The 16667-nt window shown below is 40.4% G+C and overlaps 1 protein-coding gene across 2 annotated transcripts in view; it reads left to right on the plus strand.

Annotated features, from left to right (window-relative positions):
* Positions 1–16667, plus strand: part of LOC105680705 — a 215163-nt gene that overhangs the window by 110116 nt on the left and 88380 nt on the right. For both annotated transcript variants that reach the window (XR_002946570.2, XM_033320419.1), the window contains one exon: positions 13289–13432. Coding sequence is in view for 1 of the 2 variants with exons in the window: in XM_033320419.1 (XP_033176310.1) it covers positions 13328–13432 (105 nt within the window). In the remaining variant the exon portion in view is untranslated. The remainder of the gene's footprint in view (positions 1–13288; positions 13433–16667) is intronic.

Here is a 16667-nt window from a genome sequence, read left to right on the forward strand (position 1 = left end):
AGATTACATATCTCATTGGACGAAGATAAAGGACACTTGAACAACGATAATGATTTTAATTAGACTTGTACGATATATTTGTCTCTGTTTGTCTCTGATGAAATCAATTTTTCCGCCTATAAACGGCAACAATGACAAACAGAAAATTTATTCTGACACTTCCGGGCGTGTGAGTAATCTGTCAAGTCAGCAGGGTTCGAAAGACACAGGTTGGGGAAGATTCTTTAACGAAGAACGCTATTTCGAACGGCTATAGCTGATGGAGGCCGGGTACATTTGCATGAAAGCCCCGTCAAACTCCGTCAACCATCGTCAAGATCTTCGATCGTGGATGTTGGGGTGACGCGACAGACTTACGAAATTCTTCCCTTCGCGACAAATAATCCAATCAAGTCAACCCCAAGATGGTTACAAATTTGGAATGAAAAATATGGAATTATAAAAATCTAATAAAAATCTTTCTTAAAAGAAACGTTATAAATATATATATGTCGGGTTAAGGTTGGAATTTTGGGCGTTTAACGAACCTCCATTCGAATTTGCCATCGCGGTTATAGCTGATATTTGTTGGTACAAATGTGGTTATTACAAGTAATAGCGGCGATCGGATGGTCGAGATGTTGATGACAACGAATTCAGGTTCGATAACTAATCCACGGTCAACGGGATGACGAATGCGATGTGATACACGTATGACTCAACGTACGAGTAAAACTTATCTGAATGAACTGATCCCGCAGTCCAAGTGGAACTGCCCTTATATATTCTTCTCCCCACCTCTCGGGTCAATCTTTGTTTTTAAAGAGAGTTATATAATTATTCCATACCTCTGTTAGGTACACGTCCCTCCCGTGGCCGTGGCTACGTTCAGTGACCCGTTATATCACTTCGAGCCCAAGCCTATCGTCATAAAATTGGATTAGAACATTAAATTAATTATTATAATAAATAATAATATAAATAAATTATAATATAATTATAATAAATATAAATATATTATAAATAATAATTATAATTAATTATGTCTTAGTTTTATTACTTAAGTGTAACTATATATAAAAGTCTGGCCAGGGTATTGGAGTTTTTCTCAACATTCCAAAAGGGAAGCCCCGATGTCCTTTCATCTCCGACATATATATGTCGAGTTGTCTTTGAGGTTGGGGACGTGTAACGAATCTTCTTTTGGATTAGTCATTGTTGTTATACAACATAGATGATATTTACTGGTACAAATATGATTATTACAGAACTTGACAAGTAACCGTGACGATTAGATACTTGAGATACTAATAACAATGATCACAGGTTCAATAACGAATCCACGGTCAACGGGATAGCAAATGCGCTTTCTTCCAAAATCTAAGTCGAACTGAACTTACTTGTCCGCAATTCAAGTATACCTCAACTTACTTGTCCACAGTACAAATAGAACTCAATTTACTCAGTCCAAGTGGAGGAACTGTACTTATATACTCTTCTCTGTAGCTCTCTGCATTCCTCGGGTCAATTATATTTTTAAGGAGAGCTATACAACTACTCCATAGCTCTGTTAGGTAAAAACGTCCATCCTGTGACCGTGGTTACGTTTGGCGACCAGTTGTGTCACTTCGAGCTCAAGCCTACTGTCATAATTCTCGGACAAACATAATCGGATTAAATCATAAACAACTACTCCTAAGTTTTATTATTTAAGTACAGCTATAATAAAAAGTACAGACTAAAGTATTGGGGATCTTCCCAAAAATTACAAAAGAAAGGTCCCGATGTTCTTTCATCTCCGACATTTATATGTGAGATAGTGTGACATCAGGGAAGGACGTGGCGTGAGGGGTAATTGTTTATTAGCGTTGTCAAGATATGTTGACGTTGTCAAAGAGTGTTGTGAGCGATGCCAAGGTATGTTTAGGAAAAAAGTGAACATGGGAAACATCGTAACAAGAGTTGAGAGAGTCAGAGTTGAATTTATCGTTGTCGTGTGAAGATCATTGTGTTGTTGTGTCGTAGAAGTAGTGAGTAACGAATACGTGAAACGGGGTATTATATTCGATTTCGTGTGAGTGCAAACGACATTTATATAAAAAAGAGAGAAACGAAAATAGTAAAAGATAAGGATATCCTCTCTCTCACTTGTCGATCAAGGAATTCATTCAATCGATTTGCTACTCGGCAACAGTATTGGTAGATAGATTAGATTATCAATTTGCTTATCTACTAAGTCTGCTTCATCCTCACTCGTGATAATCGTTGTAACGTCAAACATAATCAATCTAATTAACATTGCTAGTGACCGTACAATCTACGTTAGTTAGAGAATTGCACGTTTCACTTCCATTTTCGTAGGGAAAGAGCTGGCTGGTGAAACACCAAAGGGTTGGACGTTTTCCCGGTTATTTTCTGCCTGCTTCTCATTACGCCGGGTCGCATTAATCCGTCGAGTTTCCGGCTGACGACTATTAAAAATCTTGCCGGTGTAGTCCGATGCGTAGTCGAGTATCGCTCATATACAGGGTGAAGCAATAAGTTTGCTCAATTACCGATACCGTCACTAATTTTTCCAGAAATACAAAAACAGAAAGAAATGGTATTTACTATTGAAAGAAAATATTTCTTTTGTATTAGTAGGTTAGTGATGAGAAAGTATTTCTGTTTCTTCTTTTCTATCGACAAACTAAAATTTTGTACGAATAAAGCAACATCGGAGATGCTGAGATTATTTCTGTGATTTTTTAAATATAAAGAACAGATAAGAAAATTGTGCGATATCAAGGAGAATATATCTTTAATCGTCATGTGATCGAAAGCATACCGAAGATTATTTTCGAGATTTTTAAAAATTCGACATATGTGAAAATAATTGTTCAGAAAGTCTTCAGGATATTTTGAGGTCTTCTTCGCTATTCCTACGAGTACAAAAAAATATTTCTAAAATTATACAATAAAATACAGACGACGAAACACCGAAGATTTTAACATATCCACCGTTATGTTTGCAAATAGGTAATCATACAATAGAATATTTGTCAAAATATGGTACTCCATCGGCAATTTTTTAATAAGCGGCAAACTATCGAAGATTATAAAGTCGTCTTCCTTTTTTTCTAATCGATGTTGTTCTACTCTCGGCAATACCTAGCATTTAGGCAACCCTGTATATAGCCACGCGTGCACATGCACGCTCGTACCAGTAATTACTCACGTCACGTGGCGACGCGCGACGTGGCGCGGGCCGTTGCGCTTTTTCGTTTTAGTCCCGGCGGCTGCCTGTTGGCGTGAAGAGCTGACAGAACACGTAGGAACATGGTAAACCAGCTTAGAGTGGATAATATCGGTCAGCGGTTTTTTATGACCGCCGGACCGGAGGAAAGTGAAAAACGGAGGGACGGCACACAACCGGGGGAAATGCTCGAGCACGTGTGCATACATGAAATTTTCAGCGCGACCGGAGTGATATTTACGAGTAGTTGCGCGAGGCGAACGGACGCGAGACGGTCACCAGGCTTTCGTGGAATTTTTAAAACTAGGATGCACGTGGCGTTTCGTATCAGGTAAATTCTGATCAACGTGATTCTGTTTTATTCTTCTCGTAAAGAAGTACACGTGCATTTTTTACGCTTCGATTTCAATTCGGTGAGGTATCGGTAATTATCGAATTGAATTTTGATCGAGACTTCGATCGAAGTAGAATCTCTGCTTCTATTTCTTTGAGACACGCGTGACATCACACTATTGCTTGCCAGTGTGCTACCGTGCAGTGCTAGAAAAAGATCCTCTGAAAGATCGTTAGGATCTGAATAAGAAAACGTGAAAACTGGCAAAACTATTTATACTTTTGGTAGTAATTTATAGACTAGATGAGCATGGTTTCCAAATGGTGTTAAACTTGTCCCTAGATCTTGAACGTTAAGAGAAAAGTGTGAGAGTATTGAAGAAAGAGTAATTGATATAATAAATAATAATATAAATAGAATAGAACAAACGATAGGAATAAAAGAATAAAATAAAATATTTAGACAGGAGTATTGGCTAAAAGTTTCAAATCTATAAATAAAACCATATATCATTCTTTCTCATTGTTACGGATAAAGGATTCAAATAAATCGAGGAATATTCAAAAACCCAAAATACTAAAGGAGTCACGTCACGAAGTTATACTACCATAATCAAGAGAGTAACCTTTGAAGCATCGATCGAATCAAGGGTCAGCCTGGAAATCCCGTGAACGCAGCATCGTCACGTTGTGAATCGAGAACAATCCTGGCGAAGGTAAAATCCTCGAGATCTCTTCTTTCATTAAGCGACACGCACGTTTCACGCACGGTCCCTTAATTATGGAGTGCGGCGCGATGAAAAGGACCGAGGGTGTCTTCCAGACGAATCTTCGGCTTAACGTCGAACGTTTTCCCAGGACAGAAAATCGTGATATAATCGCACGACGTGAGTCGCCTTGATCTTTGTTCGTCGAATCTCGACGTTGTCCCTCAGAAAGAACTCGATTCGTTCCACGAATCGTCTATCCAATCGTCAATTTTTCCACTCTCCACCTTCGACTGCGTCAGAACTCGGAATGCTGTGATCGGTAGGTAAAGGGGAAGGAGCAGAAGGTTGGAAGAAAGAAAGAGTTCGATATTGAATTTCTCATTCGACTAATTTCTAAATTAGGTAACTGTTTAATTACCTATAACTTTGATTCTTTATACGAAGAGTTCGTTATCGAATTTCTCAATTAAATAATTGTCTAATTATTTATGTCCCTGCACCTCGATTCTTTTTTGGCATTCCGACAAGCTTATCGAGCGACCAACAAACAGTTCAATTGAGCATCTAATGAAATCGACTGGTAGAACGATATCATCAAACGAAACAGTCACCTTTGATCCAACACCGCGAGCAACCTTCTACCTCACCGATGACGTTGATACGAGCTCGTTCGTCATCATTACCGCCCGCACTGCTAGTAATTAAAACTCTTGCCGGTGACAAACGAGCGTGAACTGATTTTTCTCTGTGAAGGAAGATGGATCGCGCGCGATCCGGCCTCGAACTCGCGGCCCTGCCATTGCCCGGAGAATTATTACAGCCGATATGATTTCTCCTGCTTCCGAATGCCGAGAATTCTCGACGTTGGCCGCATTTGTCAAAGCTAATCCGTAATTCCCGGCGAAGTGGGTCGGTCAATTGGGAAATATTGTAAGTCAACGCTGACGTCGAACGAATCGACGGGGAGGTAAATTCGAGACACGTTCCTAGCTGGATTAGATCGCTGCCAGTTTTTTGCTGTTCCTCCCTCTTTCTCCTCTTCTCTTTGGATCTGTCTTCCTGTAAGGAAATCTAATGACAGCCAGCCGAGTCGTGCGTGAGGGTCCAGGAAAGGAGTTTTGTTTATTGGACCTGGCGAGGGTTGCTGAGGATCGCGTGAAACGTTACGTGGAGATAAATTTCTTGAGCGTGTGCGATTCGCGAAGAATTCGAGAGAAATTCGAGAACTTTGGCGAAAGAGAATTATTTGGATTGTGAAATTCACTTGGTGGATTTATTAAGGCAAACATAGCACGAGTAGTTGGCGATTTCGGAGATTAATTTCAAAGTTCAGGGTCCTCGTCGAATATTAGGACAGGTATAACGACGCGCTCGTCACGAATGTTTCCATAAACATGTCAGCATCGTGGCAAATATCGAATATCGATCAGGGAACATTGGTCCGCCGTGTTTGCGGTCGAGTCGAGCGAGGATAATTAATTCAGTACCGGGTTACGTTTACATCGCCTGGCCGCGGGACGTTCTTTCCCCGATGACGACCACAGATAGATGCCATTTCTCCAATCACTAAACACGCGAGTGCTTTATGACCACGACACGACATTTAATTTTATACGTATGTATAAATTATTTGTTGTACAATTTATTCGTTTCTTCATAGAATTGAACTAGAATGTCGAAAGAACCAAATGCATTAAAGTACTATAACATTAATCGTTATACCTAAAAATAACAGGTAGATAATACTTAGATACGAACTTCTCAGACAAAAACATCCAACCTAATTAAATAAAATTCTAATTACGTCGATTTTATCAATAACGCATATTTATTATGTAGAACCCGCAAACAAAAAAATGTATCGAAATTTGAATCTCCGTGTCCTTAATGGACTCTGTGTATACTTGCAATTTATTTTTCCATGCAGTCTCGCACAATAAATCAATCAGATTATCCTCAACACTCGATCTGATGATTTCCCTTTCAAAAACAGCTTTGACGAAGTAACCCGATTTTCCCACCATTTGGGAGACGACTTGTGTTCAGAGAAGTAGTCTTTCCTCCTTTCCTCAATTCAAGGCCACACATTTCTGCCCGGTCTATCGAAAGCCATCGAGCATGCCACCCGTGCGTGCACAAAGTTCGCCAGTCGGTAAGCGAGACGCGTGATTTCGAGAAATATCGTAGATTATACATCAGCGTTTCTCGTTGAATGGCTTCGTGTTCAGTGATTCGTGAACCGCTATCTGGTCCACGTGACCGCACGACCCTTGGCCAAACCAGCACAGTGCCCCGATAATAGTTCTAACCGTGCAACTATATACGTATGGAAATGCCAGTACCTACGCAACCACGTGTACACGGTGTTCGCGAATTTTCTGCTAATTTCCCCATTATTTGCACGATCTCGTAGCCATTCAGGCGATTAAAATTGAAAACAACCCCTGTTCGTGGGGAAATCAATTTACATTGACAAATTAGAAGAAAACCCTTATCACGAAACAATGAAAATAATTGAGTGCCGGACACGAAATATTACAGAAAGAGAATTGTTTGATATGAAGGAAGAAGGTTAGCTTCTTTTCTATTTCAACTATTAACAAATAGTATGATGTTCAATGCGAATCAAATATTTTAGAAACACCCCGTAGCTGCGAGTTCGCGTGTGTTCACCTGGAAACGCAAATCGATGCGCATGCATATGTATATGATGCGGTTATTATTAGATTTCGATGCGTAAAGGACGATGGTGTTCCCCGTGAAAATGGGTTTTCTCCAAATCCCCGGATAGCCGTTACCTTTTCTCCACGAAACGAATTCAGCGCCTCAACAAGGATGTTTCTTCTATCTCGAGCTATCTCTCAAGTATAAGACGGGATGGTGCTTTTACACGAAATTCTGGACCAGGACATGTATGCACGTACATTGTGCCACCGAATAGAAGCAGCGGGGTTAACGTATCAGACATGGCAAAGATTTAAAGGACCACGCGTCGCTTTTATCGGTATAAAATAGAATCGAGCGGTTCGGTTATTGTTTGATATTCAATTAAATCGCCAAGCTTCGATGTTTACCCGCGGATGAAAGCGGTGAATTAAACGTGCGACTGTACATGTATCGATATACGGACCCAGTGAACAACGAATCGGTCATGTAACAGCGGCGCGTTTCAATGTTGGCTTTGAGCTTCATCCGAATTCTCCCGTAACTCAGGCAAGACTACAATATCGTCGAAATAAAATCAAAATGGGGAATTATCTTCAGAAAGCTGTTATGAAACTTCTTCGAAAATAAATTACTTATTTCCGTGAGATTATTCATTACAAGTAGAGTAGGTAAATCGTATTGTAGAATCTAAACGAGATAATTCAGTCGACACGTGTATCGATAAGGTATAGCGATTGTATTATGGCATCGAAACGATTAAACGCATAGAGAATCAGAATGAACGATATACGACAAACTTTCTCATCAAAAAACTCTACTTTATCTCGTCTGCTAGTCTCCATTGGAAATCCTTCATTTCGAAACTTCCACTCGAAACCAACACCAAGCTTGCTCCATCGTTCTCTGTAAGCAGCGCTAAATTAAAAGCGATAGCAGGCCAGGCGTAGCGTGAACGCGAGAGAAAAGCCCGCATTCGTATCACCGTCCGTGTGCACTCGGCCATTTCATTACCGCGAAATGGACAAAAAGCGTATCTGCTTACGGAGGCGGTTCGGTTAAGATCGATGATCGCCAGTGCAACGCAGTTGGGATGATGCATCGGGACCGGTGACCTGGATCCGTGAGATTAAAGGTTTCCGTTTGGCCATCGGCCGTAGTCTCCGCTGGGACGATACAATTTTATCGACTGCTGTCTCGCTCTGTGGCGAACGTTTTTCTGCATTACGCGGCCGCACCCCACGGGGCATAGTGCTCGGCGAATCTTTGAGCCGCTCTCTCGCAGAAACCGATCGTTCCCGCTCGTTTCGTGGATTCCATTGTTCAATTTGCGCGGCTTTTGTGCGCTCGTCGCCGTTCTTTCGACGATCCCATCGCGACGGAAAATACTCAACAGCAACGAGAGGAGGACAGAGACACGCGATCGTGGTCGTCGGCGAATCGTCGTTGAACGAAGTATTTCGTTAATTGTACGAGCCGGAGGTCGAATCGCGACCTGGATATACCCCGATTCTCCGCGAACGCTGTTTGGGAACGTCCTGCACTGCCTGGGGTAGGTATGGAATATGGAGCTCGCTATTATACCGTTTGAAACAACAATCGGGAGACCAAACTGGACCGTGTTCAACATTCAAACGGACAATTTCCATATATTCGTTTAATGGTGAAAGATGGTGTTGAATATCGAGATTGAACATTCTATTTTTTCTTCCTTTTTTTTCTTTGAAGTCTTATTATTTTTATCTATTAGACTGATCGATGTACTGATAGTGGTTATCGCGTCTCTTCAAATGATTGCTAATCATGTTTTTTAAAAAATTTGTTCCTTTTGCGATTAAATAAACATCGACGAAAACCAAGATACGAACTCACTGATCAGATTCGAAAGCTCAAAAGTTGTCAGTATCGTAAAGACGTCAATGAAATAGATGTCAATGAGATTGTAATAATTAGAAAACACGCAGATAATCTTAATGTGAAATCTGCTGACAACGCGTTGAATTTAAGAATCACTCTTTTATGAAAGATAAGAAGTCTGACTTATATTTTTTACCTGTAAGCGAGTCAACGTTCTTATGTTTCTTACCAGTGCGCTATCTTAAATGCCAATGCTTCCTAGCGAAGAACAGCAGTTAGTGGCTAGAATTCCAATATTCTGATCTAGACGAAGGTCCGAAGTTGGAAACGGTGGGTGGAAAAAAATTCGTTCCTTCGATTAGTGTTTCGTGGAATTGGGAAGGTTTATGGAGGTAAACGTGGGAAGAGGAATACATTAAGAGCGAACTTTAAACTAGATTTCTCTTTTAGGGTCTTCAGAAGTTTTAGGATAGGAAACGCCCCCTGTCAAATCTTGCAGGTTCCGTCTACCTGCAGCTAGCTAATATACAAATGGTCAGACTTGCGTGGTCACGCACCAAGGAAACAGCACGTAAAGTTTGGTCGCGTTCGAACCAGTGTTTGCACCCCAGGGGACGTCGCCGAGGGTTTTGAACAGTCTGACAGGTTCAGCGATTATTAAATTGTGGAACAGTGTTCGGAATATTCCGTTAATAGTATGCTATTATTCGTCGGACAAATTTAAATGTATCTTGATAAGTTTGTATAAAAGTGAATCGAATATTAAAATTCATCGTTTGCGCAATGGAGACCATTTCTGTAGCGATACATTTTTTGGTTTATCAATACATAGATCGGCCAATATCGACATACTTAAGTTTTCAATATCGACTGAATCATTTCTATAGTATCAATCTACACAAGTACATTATGCTATATCTTACGAGTTTCTTACCTCGCCAATTGTGATGCAATACGGAAATCTGATTAATTTGTATAGCAATTGATATAAAATAGCTTCTAAGAGTTTATTGTCTTATATCTTCTTACAAATTACAAAACACTTTCTATATTCCATTATCATTAACCTCGTATTTTTACATAGATTTGCATCTTGCCTTTCCAATGAAACTAGTAATCTAAGTCGTTTCTCGAGTCACGGCATGCTACAAATTTTCTTACATGATATTGAAAGATGGCGTATGCGACTATCTGTGTATGTGTAATGTATAAAAATCGAAGGATTAAAACAAATTTAGGAGAATAATATTCTACAAGAATGTATTTACCTCTGTATTCGTCCTTCTCCTCCTATATATTCTCTTCTATTTTTTTTTTCACTCAGAGAAGTCTCCTCCTACCTCGCTCGAACGATTCAGAATCTCGCGATTCCCGTGAAATTCGAAAGGGACTCAGGGCAATCTCCAGCCTGCTCCTTGCAATGATATCTCGTAAAACGGAACAGAGAGGAAAGGTGGAGGCATCGAGCGGCCGGCGAGTCTCTTCAAAGAACAAGCGAAAATCAAGCACGCGTGTATCAATCTCGAGTGCCAATCTCGACGAGGAGCCTCTCTTATCTTCCTACCTTTGATATCAGAGGTCCGCCGTATGGTAGCGATGCTTTCTCATCTTTGGACTTTCGTCTGAAGCTGACTAGGGGTCCCGTATGTAGCGAACCCTCTCTTCATCTTTCTCGCTTTCTCCCCCTACGAGTTTAATATCCGAGCTTGCAGATCAAATTTCTTGCGTGTTTCCGTGTTGTCGAGGATTTCTTCGCCCGGCAATTTTACCCGCCAGTTTCTACGCGATTTTTTCACCTTTCTCTCCTTCCCCCTTTTTTTAAGGAGGGGAGGACTAGGGGGTACTTTGTCACTTTTGGATAACGTGACACGCGAGTATTACGTCGGCTGAAAAATTTGAGGGTTCAAAGTACCTACGTATCACGTTTTATATAAAATCGTTGTTAAAGGTTGTCGTAAGTTGTTTGGAAGAATTTAGGAGTTGCAGTGATATTATATATAGCGCGGAGGTGAAGATTTTTATATAAAATATTGTCGGATTGTTTAATTTCACAGTTTCTGGTATTTCCACCTGTTTAAGTCAGACTAGAAGTTAGAACTTGGGATTACGAAATAAAGACTGGGATATAGCTAATTATTTATACAAAATAATCCTCAGATATATCTCGCAGATACGAGGTATCTGTATCTTATGAACTCTTTTTATCTGGTCGATGGAATCGATGGAACGTAAATCCAGAAGTAGCAGGTACTTGCGCACTCTCAGGGCAATATCTGATAAGGCAATGGAAACGTAATCGGTAAACTTTCTAACTGATCTCCATGTGACGAGGCTTTCGAGCTGAATTGGAAATTTCCTTGTGCTGGAAACTTTGCTCGTCGAAACGTCCACAACTGACCGCGAATTCATTCGTTCCGAATCAGAACACGCACGCTTCGCAACAACAGTCGTAACGTTTTCGATCAACCGGCGAATCCACTGCGACAGCTAATAATTCCAAGTTTAATCGCTCTGAGAGTGAAAATTCTTCAAAGTTCCGAACTATCAGAGATCTATTATTCCCTCATTATTTAGTCTAGGTTAAAACGCTGTGAGCGGTCTAGGATGGGTGACCGCCCCGTGAGGCGTTGACGAAGTCGAGACGCGCTGAAGCTATTTTTTCGCCCTGGAGTTGGGCCACTCTGGGGCGCTGGATGGTCGAAGCACACAAGGCAAGCCTCCCTTGAATATCAATAAGGAGAGACAGCGCTAAGGGCAATGGCCCCCTAACGCCAATTCAATAGTCAGGAAGTATTAGGACTGGCTAGAACATGAGAACGCGAGAAGGGGTGCAACAGAAAGTTAATTCATAAGAGGTTCCTGGAGCACCCCTGTCATACGCGTAGGATAGTCATCGTGGAGTTTTAGTCGGTAGCAGTCCAACACTACTCTGCTGTTACGCAACTATTGCGGAGTGTCTATGAGGATTTCTCCACGTACAAAAAAAAAAAAAGAAAAAAAGAAAAGGTTAAAACGCTCTATGTACCATTCTAAAACCGAAGCAAACTAAAACTTTATCATTTCCTTTGGCGTGGTCTCTCTCTTTCTTCGTTAAAAGAAATATCTTTAGTCGTTGATTCAACATAACTTTGCCTTAGCTCATCCTATAGCATACCGAATATATTTAATTATCTCGATCACGTCCCCACAAAAAAAGTCCAAACGTTCGACAAAACAAATGCAACGTAGAGAAGAACAAAGGGTCGTAAAAGATTAAAATTCTTCGACGAAGACAGTTCACAAGGCCACGAAGTTCGCGAAACCTTCGTGTCCAAGTGCAAAGCCTCCGGTCGAACCGGAAACGAGCAATTGTCGCGAGGCGTTCACGCGGTTCTTTCCGCCCTTCCTCCGCCTAAAGTGGAAGAAGGAAAGGGTCGAGGTCGAGTCGTGGCTGCATGAAAATTCAAGCGTCCATCGACGCAACTCCGTTCATTAAGTCTCGAACCCGCGTTGCTGCGTTACGAGGTCCGTTATCAGTACGATCCATAGCCCGTGAAATTACGATGAAACAGGGGACAGCGCCTTGTAATTTTACGACTCGCGGCCTACTTAACACCAGGACACAGGCAACGTGCGTTTCTCATAATCGTTCGTGATCTATTCGCGCTATTGCGGAAGGGCTAAACGATTACCACCGGTCGACGGGGACAAAGTCGTGCAGGAGAATACAATGCTCGTCCGTTGCACGATCTGATACACGACCGGCGACAAAATGACGGGTCTGTTTCGTGACCGGCCGACAAATGTTCTGAAAAACGGACAGGATCGTTCTGCGCGATGAACGACCGGCTGGGAACGTTTTTGCCACACCGACCACGGTGCGGTGTCCGTGTGTTTTGTCCGCGTGAAAAAGTAGATGTAACGTGGCTAGGAAGATGGCTGTTTCCGGAAAAAGTGGATCATTATAAGGTCTGCGAACAGGGATAGATCTGTTCTTAATTTGGAAATGATTAATTGTTCTCTTCCTTTCTTTTTTCTTTTTTTCTCTCTGGTTAAGCGTTTGGGATTTTTCTTTATTGATATCGCACTTCGACTATGGGCGTACAATATACGAGATAATCGAAGTAAAGTGCTCATTATAATATCGGAGAGGTGAAATTAATTTTCATAGCTGCAAAATTTGTTTTGTTTCCTATAGATGTGTTTACCGCTCTGTTTTATTAGTAGCTCTAATAAACTTGTATATAGTATATGAGAGTGCATATAATTTTTAGTATGCTTGTTCACAATTAAATATTCTATTTATTAGCTGCTATTTGTTTCACCAACTATTTAGTCGCATTACGTTTCATTGTGACAAATATTTCTTTCATTTGAAACGTTAAACGTATTCGTTAGTTTCTAATTTATCTTCACTTGAATAATTCATTTCTTAATTCTGTCCCCGCGATTAGACGTTCAACTGCATTCTCTTTCGCTATAATATACTGATTGGTTCGAAAATCTATTTTACACGTTTATTGTGTTACAGATTCCGGTAGATGTATTCGGTCCAGATCCGGTAGATGATATGAAAACTCACGATTTACATCGCCAACACAACTCGCACTTAACCACCGTTTCGAAAACGATGTCACAATGTCGATCGCATTTTTCTCCGCAACGGCGAAACGCGGTGAGTTAAGAGTGAATTATAACGGAGTGGAAAAACAAAGGGCAGGCCGACGATAGGGTCGAGGGAGGGAGGGCGTCGAGGCGTGTACAGAGTAAAGATCCCTCGCGAACCTTTGTTTCTAGCTGGCTTGTCGCCTGTTTGCTTCCGCGACAGGAAATTAACAGCTCGGTTCCGCTCTCTACGCATCCCGTACCGTATTGTTCGCCGTGAAAGTAATCTGGGATTTGTCACGCTCGTGTGTGCCCCGATATTAGACAATCGTGCGACGACTCGACGATTCGACGATCGCTTCGCAACGGAAATTCACCGATTCCTTTGCAAGTTAGCGTGTTCCGTAGCCGCAATAATTCTCGCGAGTAAGTAGCAATTAAGTTCCGACAAGAACTTCCTTGTAATTGGCGTTCGGAAATTTCGCTACTTCGTCGCTTAGTAGTTCATTGGAAACCAGATAAAGGGATGATAAACAGAGTTTGCCTTGTTTTACAAGATCCAAGATTAAAACGGAGCTGCGTGAAATGGAATAAATTCCGAAGTGAGAACGTCGTCGGTTAGGAAAATTGAATTTCAACCATTGATCGAATTATAAAAAGATTGACATTTTTACGTACGTTCCGTTAGAAATAAATTTTGGGTAGTTAACACTAGAACTACCACACCAGTCAAATTCATCGGTTTTACAATTCTATTTTAAAATTCCCACTTCATGTTATATTTTCTTTGCTCAATAATGTAATGACTTTCGCAACGATAACTAAAAGAATAATAGAATGAATTTTATTTTGTTTTTTATGTATTCGAACACTTATACCAATACCAGTCAAAATTACTGCTACTTGTCAAAATGTAAAAGGATCCTGCAATCTGTTTATCGAAGCCCAATTAACTAGTTTCCTCGTTTTACGCAACTTTCCACACGTTTTTTTAATTTTTACCGCGTATCATTCAATATGATGATATCAGTTATCAGGAAAATTCCGGATCGATCGCCAGATGCCAACGCTAGAAATACCACAGCAGTCAAAATGACTGGTTCTACAATTTTATAACTGTGTCAACCTTCGTTTAGGGATCATGGTCCCAGGTGGATTAATAATACCAAAAATCTATTACGTAACATGAAATTCCTTTTGTAAGAAGGTAATAAATCAATAAGTATAAAAATATTCTATTATTACGTATTTTTTAAATACCAATCATCTCGACTGGTTTTGGTAAAAATAGCTTCGTGTTAACTGACGGTAGTTCTAGCGTTGATTAATTTTCTTTTAAATTAGACGTAGTTTATATATTTAACGTTTTCTTTTTAAATAAGACGATAGGTAAGATTCTCGATAACGCAAGATCTTTGAAACACAATGTTAGTTCTTCGATCTAAGGTACTTTCACGCCAATTAACGATTCAAAGACTCTTACACCATGTATCGATTATCTTGCGACCAAACACTCTTCGGATCAGCAACTATTAATAACGCCATAATCTACGCACAGACTTGTGTTTCAAGCCAATAGACCGTAATAACGCGCACAATAACAACGATGAAAAATAACCGTAGCTCAAAATCTAGACGTTTCGTTTGTAGGAACAGAAATAATTCGAATCAAATTTATCGTACGACGTAAAGTGTAATCGTTAGATTATCTAGATTATCGCAACGTAGTTTCTATCGATCCAAAGCGAGGCAGAGTCTCTTAAATTCTCTCCCTCAGATTCGTAAAACAAATTTCACGCTACAAGAAAGCCAAAAAGCGCGTGTTACATTGGGAAAATATGCCGGCTGCTGGCCAAAATGACTGCGACGCGTTGGTTCCAATCAGATAATGGCCAACCGGCCGTAGAAAAATCGTGCTGGAAAATTAATCGTCGCGTTTATATCCCGTTTAACGTCTTCCTGGACGAACGAACCCGCGTTTGGCACCGTGTCAGCCTATCTTGCCCCCGCGTATTTTCATTTCAGATGCGTATTCCACGAACAGTCTCGATTCGTGGCTACCTTCCACAAAAGTATTTTGAAACACGGTTTTTAGATTAGGGTAAGTTTACAAGAAAAACAGAACAAATGCGTTTTACGTCAGACACGACGGAGTACTTCCGGTTAGGGAATCGCACGTTGCTGGTAGAATTTTGGGAAATGTTGACATGAAATTTATATTTCCTTTCATTCACGCTCTTATTGTGTTAGACGATTTGTCTCGTCACTTGGATTCTTAATCTTTTAATTGTAATAATTCCTTAATTTATGGGCTCGTATGATTTTAATGTCATGATTTCTGTCATGATGATTGTCTTTATGATTGGACATTCAGTCGAAAATTATAGAAACTTCTAGTTGGGGTGGTTAGAGGCGAAAGGTTAAGCTCTTTTCCTTCTAAGAGATGCCGCGAAATTTGACGATACTGTAAAGAAGATTTGTGGTCTGTGAGATCTTCTAGATCTTCGCAAGTAGAAGCAAGAGTGTTAAGGGAAAAACTTGTTGCACAATAGGCAGCTTTGCTCTCATGAATCCATCACGAGGCGCCATGCTGACAGTTAATGTTTTTAAATCGCAATATTATCCTTTCCTTTGCACGCGATATCATGCGAGTACAATGATTTTGAAATATACTTTCTGATCAGCCATTCATGAGACGCGGCAACTTACACCTCACAGAATATAAATATAAGAAAATATTTTCCATAATTCTTTCCTTCTTTTTCCATAATTTGGGAAACTGAATTCCATAAAGCTTGCTCCATAAAGTCGCGCCTTATCAACGCCGCAAAGTAGTAACTAACATTATTAACTTTCGCGTTTTTCACGTTAGTACAAAAATATCGTGACACAAGTTGCTTAATCTCCGATCGAAAGACAATTTTTATGAAAAAACTAAGCTCGTAGCGAAGATAATTGATATTTCCACGTCATATTTCCACGAATCGGAGAACTGAAGATTGTTTTAGGTGTTGTTCACGATCTACTTTTTGTTTACTACAAAGAAACGTATTTGCTCGTAACGCTTAATTGTTTTTGAAAATGTGCTCCGAAATGAGAATTGATCAAGACGTTCGTTGTAGTAAGATGCAACTTAATGTAGTCGAACTATAGGACAGATACGGAATTTTAATCCCGCAAAGTAGGTCGATACCGGGTGAGCAAGTTTTAGAGTTATGTATTCAAAGTGAGCAGTTTGGTGTCGGGACCTTTTAGACTTGGTTCGCGAAACGGACTGAGAATTTATTGTCGGCGAACAATAAGAG

The sequence above is a fragment of the Bombus impatiens genome, unplaced genomic scaffold (genome assembly GCF_000188095.3).
Source record: "Bombus impatiens unplaced genomic scaffold, BIMP_2.2 scf_0317, whole genome shotgun sequence".
Lineage (NCBI taxonomy): Eukaryota > Metazoa > Arthropoda > Insecta > Hymenoptera > Apidae > Bombus > Bombus impatiens.